A 12670-nucleotide genomic window follows, 5' to 3' on the forward strand; every position below is an offset into this window, starting at 1 on the left:
GGTCACTTAAATTGGAGGTTGTTTTCTTACGCATAGTTACATGAGAACAGTAATACGACTGTCATGTTTATGAGCTGAAATATTAAGCTGGAGCCAGGACATGGTTAGCTTAGCCTGGTGTAAAGATTGGAAGCAGGTGGAAACTCCTAGCCTGGCTCTAGGCAACAAGCACTTTTAAAGCTCAATAAATAACACATTATAAGAAAATCAACACATCAAAACTCACCTCCCCAGTTCTCCAAGCTGAAAAGATTGTTGAAGTTGTGGCTGACGAATGGCGAGATCTTCTTCAGGTCGTGGGTCCGAACCCTGGTCGCCAGGAGCGACTGGTGAGCATCCCTGAATGTGGTATCCATTAGCAACAGTCCTTGGTGGGTACGGACAGCCTTGGCGAATCCCTCAGGACCATCGCGCAGCAACACGTCACGGAAACCTATCGGAGGGTCGCCTATTAGAGAAGGAGGGAGAAAGAGATAAAACGTAGAAAAAAAGAAAGTTAATGTGGAGGACAAAACAGCGGGGTAATGAGAGGAAAATAGGTTTGTGGTTATACATGGGATACAGCAGTTTGTGAAAAATCAATATCAGATGCTGGAGGAATACTTTAAAATGTTCCATCACACTCAATAGATTGTGCAGACATTAATAATGAGCAGTTCACACGGTCAGAGAAATGGAATGATAAATAAATGCAGAAATTAAACAAAAAACTGTAAATATGGCTTTTATATTACAACTGATATTACAACTATGTGCAAAAAAAGGGGGGGTCTTTTTTTTTATATGAGAGTAGCCCTTTATTAATCCAATCTTAAGCAGTGTATTGACTAGACACTGCTTAAGTGTGTGAACAAGATAAATGATGTCCACCATTATAACAAGACACCAGGCGGGCAGGTAAAATGAGGTTATTTGCAGAGTATTCTCTCTTAAGTTGTACTGTTAACAAGTCTGTCGGTTGTCATAACTTCTGCTAATGAGGTGGACACCGTTTCCTCTCAGCGCTGCTCCAATCACCCTCAGCTCAAGTAAATTGACTATAAAAGAATACAGGTATATAAGCTCAGCAGCTGGTTTATCAATCACAACCCACTGATTATTGAAAACGGATTGCTCCTGCTGACAGTGATTCATATGGCCATGGTTTTCTATATAAAGTAAGTAGCTACCGTTTAGTGAAACAAGACATCCAAGTGACTAAGCTTGGTTTCCAGCAGAAGGCAAGTAAGTTCCAGGATGGCTGTTATTGAACTTTTCACCCATCTTTTAATATAACGTATAAATATTTATATTCCATTTTCAAAAGTGTGGAGGTAGCCCCAGATGGATTACACTGAAATAATATATTGCTGGCCTTTTAATCTATGTTCTTTGACGTATAGGTGTTTTACGTATTTCCATATAAAATATTAGTCTTTGAACTCCGTGTCAACCACCAAGTCTGCATTTCCAGCAGACTCCCGGCACAAGCTGTATATGAATGTCTGTACCAGAGTTAATGGCAATCAAATAGTTTTTTTTTTTTTTTTTGCATTTCTGCTTTTTATTAGACAGAGACAGTGGAGAGAGAATTAAAAGTGGGGGCCTTGATATGTAGTACACACACACCAGGTACCAGGTGAGCTACCAAGATAATTCAGTCTTGACCACAGTAGTGGACTGACATTCCCATCCATGGAGCCGTGCCTCTAACGTGGCTAAAAATACGACAGTACTAATGCAAGCACATGAACTTTAAACTAGAAAGTAAATCACAAGGTGCAAGAGCCATTATAAGAGTGTTTCTGAAACTCTCCAGTTCCAGTCCCTGAGGACCCCCGGGGTGAAGATGTTGGTGTTAGATGAGTGTTTCTGGTTAGCTTTCAAGACTGTAATGTCATACACAGTAGCAAAGAGTATCTTCACCACTAAAAGCCTACACAAAGAGGAACAAAAACAATTGCTATGAAATCCCCAAGACAAATACTGGCATTTTCAGTTTATTACAGCTGAGTGGTTCTCAGAACAAACATGTTAAACATTGCGAAGACCTCGCTCGGTGTGTGCTGACATAAGCAGCCTTCTACCCTAATCCTTCTCTCTTCCCTCTCTCTGCCTCACAATTAAACACAAGCACAACCATAGGCATTAAAATATTGGAAGCAGAATAGGGATCTATTTTTGCTGCGGTGTGTACAATCAATCAATTAGACTAGTTAACGAGGTGCTGCCTGCTTAGCTGTCCTCCAGCCCTTCGTCCCTCTCTTTCTCTTCCACTCCATCTCCCTCTCTCTCTTTCTGCGTAGTTGAATATTCGCTCTTGACCTTTTATTGTTGTACCTCATCCCTGAAAACAAATGATCTCTGCTATAATTGTCTCTGAGGCAAGCATGAGCAAAATGAACTCCACACACACCCACACAGATGTAGATACATTTGTCTACACAAGCAAACACAGACACACAAAATGAGCTCAGTGAAGCAGACTAGATTTACACTCAAACTCGTCCTTCCATTTCTTACACCCTTGCACCTTTACAAACTTGCTTTCTATGTTTTCACCACTCGTCAGGAAATATATGCCTCAACACAGTAGAGGAGAAATGAGGGCATCTTTACTGGGACTACGGTGGCCTATGCATGTAACATTTTCCTCGAGAAAAATAGTAAGTGGTTTTTTTGTGTGTGTCGCATTGTACATAGCAGAAACAAAAAGCAGTAAAGAGATACAAGTCCCACACGGTTGCTGTGCTTGGCAACTGACCCATTTACACACAAACAGACTCATTCTTTTGTATGGAAAAACTGCTCACGGCCACTCCCCAGCTTCTGTACCCCAACTTCTTTCCTCTGTCTCCCAGGATGATGTCGATTCATACCCCTTTCATTGACATTCCTCACCTGTCTGACCCTCTCCTCGCACTGCAGTTCTTCTCCCACAGCTGCACAATACAAGCTGATATGACTAGATAGAGTGAGCGACTGTGCTCAGAGGTACTTCTCTATTTGCAATTTGTGTAGGAGACAATCTCAGAGTAATAACTGCTTGCCTTGTCGTTGTCCTGAGCTGACATCTGCCTCCCAAGAAGACTGTTAAATGTCTTGTATCTGTTTAGGAGCCTTTTAATTGGCAGATCCTGATGGGACTTGCTGCTGAGTGCTTTATTTAAAGTAAGAAATGCTGGAACGGTTAATCAGCTAAGTCTGTACAAGTTAAAAGCGGATAGATGTGATACAATGACTAATAAGACCAATGTACAGCTTGTTCCCTGCTACAGGTGCCAATCCACCTAATTCTAAAACAACAAAAGATATTCCTTTCTTATACTGCAACAAGGTATTTGAAATACATTTGCATTTGTTTATGGTTTGCTCTTAAGCATAGCTGCTAAAGGACACCCTGTTGAAAAACCTTAAACTGGTAGCATTGTCCATGACCAGAATTTTTTTCCTCCATATAGCTGTATGGGAGGTGTGAAACAAATAACTGAAAGAAATGTCTTTAGAGAAACAACAAAGAAGAAATAAGTTACTGAAGTGTACACACCTAAAAAAAAAAGTATCTTCAGGTTCCAGAAAGCCAAATATAAGACTCTTTATGACTCCTTTTAAAGCTACCTGAAAAGTAAAAAAAACAAAACAAAAAAACAATGCTGGCAAGAACAGCCTTTTCTGTTTGAAGTTGGCTAATGAAAGCATCAAAAACAGGCAGAGAAATGGGGAATACTAAGAATCAAGTCCATGTGTGCTTATTTTGTGAAAACAATTCTCCACCTGCACACAAAAAGAGTGTGCACAGACGTTACATGTTGTTCTACCAGCCACTCCTCTACTTTTTAATCCCAAGAACAAAAATGCAGCGCGCAACTGGGAGGGGGAAAGTAGTCTGTCATTTTTATTAGTCATTCTTCCTAAAGCTAGCTCTGAGGCATCTGGTGATTAACCTCTAGATGTCCTCCATTAAATAAATCCAGACAATAATTGGAACAAGGTGTACTTATACACCATCGATGAACCACCAGGCATCAGCCTTCAGAGGGAACATTTCAGACTACAAATCCTAATTAGAAAATAATGGCCTTTGAGTACTTAACAGGTTCTATCAGGACATCCTCACCCTGTCTTTGAGGAATAATTTTCCTCCCTTCTCTCCTTGGTGTGGAGGGAGCTCCCCGAGAATGGCTTTTTCTTGTGATTCTTCCTCTTTCTCCTCATTTGATGTTTTCAGGTATGAAAATCTCATTGTGATCTTTGCTCTTCTCTTTTCTCTGGGTGTTACAAGGTAATAGCCCTTCCTACTCTGGTCGCCATCCTCTACATCCCCCTACATCTATCTCAAGCATTTATCTATCCATAGATCCCTAGCTGCTCGCCACCATATCTACCTGACCATTTTCTCTACATATAGGGATTATATGCTGCCCAAACCCTCTGTGTTCTCCTTTCATAACCTCTTTCTCCCTCCATGCCCCTGTCCCTCCCTCTATCCGTCCCTCCACAGAGTGTGATAATACAGGCCTAATCCCTCTCTTCTCTCAATCCCTCCGTTGAATGAAAGAAAGGATATAAGCACATTACAAATCTCATTACTAGGCTTTAGGTATGCCTCTGTGCGTGCCTGTGCTGCATACGACTACCTCATCAGCAGCTTACTATAGGTAAGTGGGGGCATGTACACAAAGGATGTCTGCCTATAGAGTACCTGCACACTTTGTTCATACTGCAAGTGTGTGATTTTCAAGTGTGCGTGCATGTGTGTGTTTGCTTTCCCGCGACAAGAGGGGCGGGCAACGATAGCTTTCAACACAAGATTTGCATAAGTAGACAAGTGGTGAGTAAGCACAGACAAACACAGTCACATCCAGACATGCACAAACACCGCAAATTATTCTGTCCTATTCTCCTCCATTCTGTTCCACTGTGCATGGTTTTTAGATGTCAGATTTGATTAGCTATGCCTCATAATGATTCATATTATTCATATTATTTTCTTATAAATTCATGTTTACCGGGCATGCTGTGGTATGTGCTGAGGCATAACAGGGTGCTGATAAACATGTCAGATTGATACAGATGACTATTTAGTTGCTGTCAAAAGGAACAGCTGCATAAATTCATGCCAGTTTGCACCCCTAACAAAAATAAAGCAGGGAGCGTAGAGAGAAAGAAACAAAAAGTGCATCTTTGCAAAACGAACATGACTGTGGCATCAAGTCAAATACCCCCCCATTTTTAAATTTTTAAAAAATTTTTTTACACTTTTATAAAGACATTTAAGAGTAAAACTGAGCACATCTCATCATTATTTTAAAAAGAGTATTTCATCATTATTCCAGCCTTAGTTTAACCTTTAAAAATTCACTAAGACACTTTAGTTAGTAAGGGGAGAGAAACTCCAGAGACCCTAAGTGGCGCAACGAGTTTATCACAGAGCTCAGCTTGGCCGTTGGCCTTTCCTGCGAGACTCCAGGGGTGCTGGTGCAGAGAAGGGTGAGAAGTAGAGAACTTCTGCCTTCACAAACAATGAGCTGCACCCTCTTACCGCTGTACTCACAGCTCAGCAGAGCACTCTGGGCCAAAACCCTTTTCCTCCCCGAGTGCTAAACTGAGTCATTTAGGAAGCCCTTTCCGCCTACAGCTATCAGACTGTTCGACAGCCCATTTGTCATTCAGTGGGCGCTTTTATCCAAAGTGCCCTACGGATCCACAAGTGTTTACATTTTTAGCATCTATGCCCCCGGGGAAATGAAACCCCTAACCCTCACAGTGGTGGTGCCTTGCTAAATTAGTCCAAATGTAATAAATGCAATAAGGATGATGCATTGTGACATTATGGTACTGTAAAAGTTCAATAACAATTTATAGTTATTGTACCCCTCCCTTTTTTTGTTTTGATCAGTCGCTGGTGTTATTGACACATGGTTTTTGGGTCAGCAGAATAAAGTGTGATAGAGGGTCAGGGTCAACTATGCACTGTGTTTGGCTGATGTGTTTGACATACCCATGGTGACATGAGGGATGACAGGGTCTGTGGAGGAGGGTTTAGCCTTGACTGGGATGGGTGTTGTTGGTCCATTTACCATCACATGACCTATACACAAGAATAAAAATAGAGAATACAAGTTAGATGCAGGTCTGTAACATATGTAACATCCTGTAAAGATGATTAAAAAAAAAAAGTTATAAAACAGCACACCTGAGGCTAGAAACGATCATGGATACATTAAATTTATGGTCTGCGTGATATTACAGTTGTAGGTTAAAGGTGTTCAGTACATCAGATTCCACTCTTCTTTGTCTGTTTTTTAATGTATAACATTGAGCTTTCAGTGCTTTCACCTAAGGCTTGATAGAAGACTGAGATGACCCAAGGTTTACCTTGGTAGTACTTTACATCCACCATCATTTTATGTATACCATCAACATCAGTGTGTTGGTTGGTTCTTACTCTTTTCATAAAATAGAAATCTTGAATATGAGGGTCTTTTGAGCTGACACATTTCCCATCTTTGAGTGTGGTACAAAGAGCAATGGCACCTTCCCCCTGGGTTTGAATTTTAAAATCAAATCCAAACTAGCTCTGGTCAGCTCAGAAAATATTTGCAGTATGTTACTTCCTGGTTAAAAGCAGAGTGGAAAACTGTGAAAGCCACAGAAACAATCATGAAGTTGTAGTTCTGTTTTAGATAGGTGGTGGCTGAACAATTAACCTTGTAATCACTTTGATCTTTGATGTGGCAAATCAGCTCAGAAAATATCAATTAATCACATTGTGACTACATGTCTTGTCATTCTTCAGTGCTTGTGTGTGTTGTTTATACACTGACCCAGGTAGTGCAGCAGCTTCTGGGCTCGGTTCTGAGTGGGTTTAAGGTTGAAGAGTTCCTGGTTCTCGTCGATGAACTGGGTGTCCACAGTAGAGTGGAGGAACTGGTGGTTGGAGAATACATTCTGGAGGAACGGGATGTTGGTCTAGAGATGGAGACAGACAGTGGAGGGGACTTTTATTTTGGGAGCTTCTTTAATGAGCATTTTTCACAGACGGTTTGTGAAACACCTCTTGCACAAAGTAAGTACAGAGAGAAAGGAAAACACTTTGTAGAGAGAAGCAACAAGAGTCAAGGAAGCAATCACTCTGCTTAAGTCCTGTTCTGCAAATTAATCACTTGAAAGAAAAGACTGCAGTTCTTTGTAAGACAGCATCTAGCTTCAGAGCTCGGTGTTAAAAACAACGTTACACACTGGTAAACACACAAATAGTGGAATCACAAAAACCACATTCAAACAGCAGAGTACGCTAAACACTGCAATAGACAAACACACACACACAAACACACACACATACGAGGAGCAGAGGGAGAAAGTCAACTGTTGAAAGTAATTACATTTCATTTCTACTTTGTTGTTGTTTGTTTGCCTCAAAAGTATTATCACACCAATTAAGCTCTCTAAATTAACAAAGAGAGGGAGAATGAATGAGAGAGAAGAAAAGAAAGAGATGTAATTGTCGGAGTTAATTTCATTACTTGATTTGTTGGTAATTTTTTTTCACTCTTGTAAGCCTGTCTTAGCAACGTGGGGAGACGTCTTTGAGTTGTTGTAAGAGGCTGAGAAAGGGTGACTGAAAGAAAGGGAGAGAGGGAGTGTAAGTCTAAGGGATTGAGTGAAATATGTTAATATATTCTTGGAGCGGCTTCAGATGTGTTTAGTGCTGTCTAATGTCCCCAAGAGAGTGTGAAGGAATGTAAACTGTGAAAAGATTATTTCTTTAAGTTTGCTAAAAATGTCTTTGAAAATGTCGGATTGGTTTTTAAGTGGCATTTTAAAAGACAACCCCTGCCACTCACGAACCAACCTCCAAATGACCCCTTTATTTACAAATGCACAAAGACACACACACACACACACACACACACACACACACACACACACAACCAGAGCTCAGGACCAAGAGGGACACCGGGTCCCTGAGGACGTCCTGGATAGTGGGTAGCGCAGCTTCCTCTAAGCCCAAAAATGTAACACTGGTTTCACTATCTATATACGGTAGATGGTGCAAAGACAGATCTCTCTGTCACACAAACATTGGTGTAAAGATACAAAATGCCTGTTATTATCTGCACACACAAAACGTAACCCACAGATGGACAGAATTTACAGCCATAATTTGAGCATTTAGCTGACAGTCGAACCCAGAGTGACTTGAAATAATTGCTGGAGCACAATCACTCAGGAATCCCATAATTGGGAGAGGGGAGTCAAAAAATATACAAACCACACAGACACACACCTCATTACCAGCACTGAGAGAGAGAGGGAGGGAGGTGCAGCGGGGAGATCAATGTGGTCAGGCAAATAAAGCGCCTGTTGGTCATGCCAATAGAGCCAAAATGAGAAGTACAGAGAAAGAACTGAAACAGAGAGCGAGAGCAAGAGTCATTTACATTCAAGTTTCTTCTTAGGAGCCAAGAGAAGAAAGAAATTCAGAGAGAACAAAGAGATGACTGCAATATATTATTTATATACATCTCAGATGACAGAGAAAAATCAAATTCCAGAAAGGGGACGATACAGCAGTGGAAAAATGCGCCTGCTCCTTTGTCAGTGTATAAACCAATAAGGCGCCATTAAAATTGAGAGACAAAACTGCGTGCTTCTTTCCAGACATTCACGTGTCCAGCAAGGGAAGAGAGGATTTCATTTTCTGTGGTACACATGTACAAACAAAAAATGACACTGTATTCTGAGATGTCTGCTACACGGAGGAGAGCTGGAGAGGAGAAAGAGAAGGGAGCTGAGGGATTCACATGGACGTGCTACACTGCCAAGCCTTGGGCTACGAGCTGTGGTCCAAAACAAAACGGGATTTCTGCCGAATGCTGCAACTGCAATAAGACTTCAAACCTGTGGACATCATATTCTCCTTCCATAGTATCTGCCAACATGACAGTGTTAAAATACATGCTGCTGCCTTACATACCTGCCTCCTAAAATAAGCAGCCATATGAAATCTGGATATTGTTTTGTTATACATTTCTATTGGATCAAAATCAAAGGTTTGACGTGAGGGCAGCCAAATGCAGGGTGGTAAGGGAAGCTAGTTTGCTTTGAATAACTTAATACCACAAACACATTGCTGGCTAAAGAACCTGACATATTTTCACATATACACGTTCTTGCTGAGAGCTAAATGAGAGGATCAATACCATTCTCATATCTGTACAGTAAATATGAAGCTACCATTACTGATTAGCTCTCTGCAATGAAAGCTGAAAAGCATATTTCCCAGAATGTTGAACTATGTATTTAAGCTGGTAACATGAAGCTGGTAGATTATGTTTTGGATCCACAGAGTGAAAGTTAAGTATTTCATTTGTATCACAGAAGAAGCCTTTATCATATTTTCCCCATATGCACGACATAAGAAAGCACCACAACGAGCAAAAGGAGCACAAAAAAAAGAAAAATATGAAAATGAAAGAAGGAAAAGTTTTAATTTGTATTTATTTCCTCTTTGTAGTTTGGAGTTGTTGTGAAGACATTTTCAAGTTTCACCTGCACAACTTTGGTCTTTTCCCTCACTTTCCTATGTTTGATGTCATGTTCATCTATAATTTATCTGTAAACAAAGTTAATACCTGAGAGTAAGTAAAGCGAAAAGCAACCAAAAGGTATCAATGAAATAAAAAATATGGAGAGACATAGAATGAGAAACAAACAGAAGCAGCTGCTATTAATGAAGGACTCAGAAATAATGGAGAAGGAAGATGGAGACACGATTAATACATGAAGGTTTGTCCTTTTCCTCTCTGCTGTACCAGATCAATGTGTTCATTATCAGGCTGCTCTGTATGCCTGTGGCTACCACACACACACACACACACACACACACACACACACACACATACACAGTCCCCCCACTACTCCTCAAAGTTTCCCCTAAGATGTGAAACACACATATACACACTTCCCACCATTCAGTATCTCTGTAAATTTCACTCAGTCTTCATCCTGTTCTGATAACACACACACGACTGACGCCCTTCCCTGATTTGGATGCCCTGTAACAAGGCTACAGCTCTGAGAGCTATGTGCATAGCATGCAAAACACACATGCACAAACACTTTCTTCCCTGTGATGACTGTAGCTCCTGCTCCCAAATGCTTTTCACTCACACACACGCACGCACACACACCTTTGAGTACTGTGATAGTTATAGTGGGGAAAGTAAACATGTCTAAATGTGAATTAATGCTCACTCTGGCTCTAGTTTACATACACCCACACTCTCTGTAATAGCCACCAATTGAACTCACACACAAGGCTCCACATCAGAAGTCACTGCCTCTTTTTGGTGCAAACCAAATTACACCACAAAATGACATCTGGTTGTGTGTATCCTCACTTTTACTCTCACAACGCTCAGTTTATCACCAGAAAAGTCTGTTTTATTGCTACTCTCCTCACAGCCACTCGTCATCGCTCTTGTTGCAATCAGCTTTTCTGGTGATTGCCAAAGCAACATAGTGAAGTAAGTATTGATGTCCCAGGCTGTTGACTTGACTGCAAACACAAATCAGCTCAACACACCACCACATTTACCCGTTACTGTTGCAGGGCATCTGCTGGTTTCAGGAAGCTGAAGGTATTTTGTCTCACTTTATTCTTTATTTAAATTAGACCAAAGAAAAAAATAAAAACTCCACAAACAAGCGCTCATTAGCAATGTGCTGAATTGCTAACATTATTTCTTGTAACTGTTGGCTTCAGTAGAAGTTGTCATCCATCATTCAAATGTTGTTAATATAGGCAGAATTTACAGCTGTCATTAACATGCAGTCTGGACATCATAGGAAAAGAAAAAAAAACATCACCTGCTATTTTATGTGTTCTCACTGTCTACAATCTGTCTGCACTGGGAGTGGATGTCATTTTTCACTGCACAAAGCAGGCGAGTCGGTGGCGTGATGGCAAAGAAAAGAAAAGCAAAACAAACAGGTGTTATGTCCAGACTGCTCCTAATTTTTCTGTGTCATATTTTACAACTCTAAAGCAGCGAAGAAATGAAAGCCCAAGTCCTTTTGGAGCTGCTCTGCATACAAACATTTCTATCTACTGTGCAAGGAAGATATTCGTTCACCACGCAGAGAAGCTTCCTCAGTAAAGACAAAAAGAAAAAAGAATTGACTGTAATCTGAAGGAGGTTTCACAGGTCAAATCAGATCCTGATTGTAATCTATGCATTTAAACCTGCCTTTAGGAAACCTTGCACCCCTGTGCTTGCACCCTGTTTACTGATATAAACCTCAGCTATATTTCATATTCATTATTCCCCTTTCACTCACACTAATCTGGACTCTTTATTGTGCAATCCTCTTTATTCTTGCAACTATCAATGTGAGGACAATCTAAAGTGGATGAGGAAAACAGGGCGACAGCTTACTATTTTCTTTAAGTTACATCTATTTCATTCTGTTTCCACCAGAGACTTGACCCAAGAAACCTTTGGGCAGACATGTTTGATAAGGGAGATGCTAGTCAAGATCAAGATTGGGGCCTGGGTCAAATGCTACCCTGCTTCATGTCAAAATTCATGTATGTTGTGACACATTTTACCTTCATCAAAAAAATTGCTGCTCCTGTGATTTGGATATTGCACTTGGCCATAAAGCAATTTTGATAATATTTCAATTAATTGTGCGCCCCTGAGAGAAAGGCAACAAAAATAAGTAACCCTCCACCCTAACCACCTACCACCATAGCTTAAAAACAACAGGAGAAAACAGGAGAATGGAACCTGAAGCCTACAAATTCAGCCTGGCAAAGATGACAATACAAACAATTGGAAAAGGAATGACAACAACTCAGGATGTCACTCTGCTCCTGCATCCCTCCACTGGCTCCCTGTGCTGGCTCACATTAGGTTTCAAATCCTGATACTGGCTTAGAAAGCTGAGGAACATGCTCTGTGAAATCCTGTGTTGAGGCAGGGTGTCTCTGATCCACAGCTCAACTGTATCCACCTGCACCCAAAGGTCCCCTGTAAACAAGAATGTTCTGTTCTTGCTGATGGTAGAGATCAGGCCCCACAGCAGCTTTTACCATCTTCAAACACAGAATACAGACCCACCTCTTCAAAAGAATCTGGACTGATACAACTTCAGTCTAAATATATCATGTTGCTTGGCATTTTCTAGTAATCACCACTTGCCAATACTTTCTAAAAAAATACACACACAAATATAGTGTGTATCTTCTCTGTCAGTTTAATTTTGTCCATTTCTATGGGCAACTGTAGAGTTACTTTATGCAAACCAGGATACAAAAACACTATCAAAGACAGTAGAGGGGCAGATTTTGAAAAATTTGAACTGTGCTCAGCATTGCACACAAATTGACAACACACACACACCTGATCTCTGTCTTCCGCCAACACAAACACTGCCTCCCTCTGTCACACACAGCCTCCACGCTCCCCTCTATGATTAGGAGTTGAATAGGGGAGCTGTCAGGTCATTTGTCTTTTCTCTCCTCTCCTCCTCTGTCTCCCCTATCCCCATCCGTCACACCCTAACCACTGGCCTGGACACAAACAAGATCAACACACACAGCCGGAGGAGTGAATATACACACTCACATAGACATATAGGGGACCTCTCACACTCACATCAGCTACAGATTTACTCAAGC

General features: G+C 40.9%; 1 protein-coding gene across 1 annotated transcript in view; it reads right to left on the bottom strand.

Annotated features, from left to right (window-relative positions):
* The window catches only part of pc (pyruvate carboxylase), a 282921-nt gene that overhangs the window by 52707 nt on the left and 217544 nt on the right, over positions 1–12670 (bottom strand). The window contains exons 13-15 of the mRNA XM_022758332.1: positions 6807–6951; positions 5981–6070; positions 227–448 (exon numbers count right to left, since the gene is read on the bottom strand). Of these exons, the coding sequence (XP_022614053.1) occupies positions 227–448; positions 5981–6070; positions 6807–6951 (457 nt within the window). The remainder of the gene's footprint in view (positions 1–226; positions 449–5980; positions 6071–6806; positions 6952–12670) is intronic.

The sequence above is a fragment of the Seriola dumerili genome, unplaced genomic scaffold (genome assembly GCF_002260705.1).
Source record: "Seriola dumerili isolate Sdu_G_001 unplaced genomic scaffold, Sdu_1.0 BDQW01000295.1, whole genome shotgun sequence".
In the NCBI taxonomy this organism is placed as follows: domain Eukaryota; kingdom Metazoa; phylum Chordata; class Actinopteri; order Carangiformes; family Carangidae; genus Seriola; species Seriola dumerili.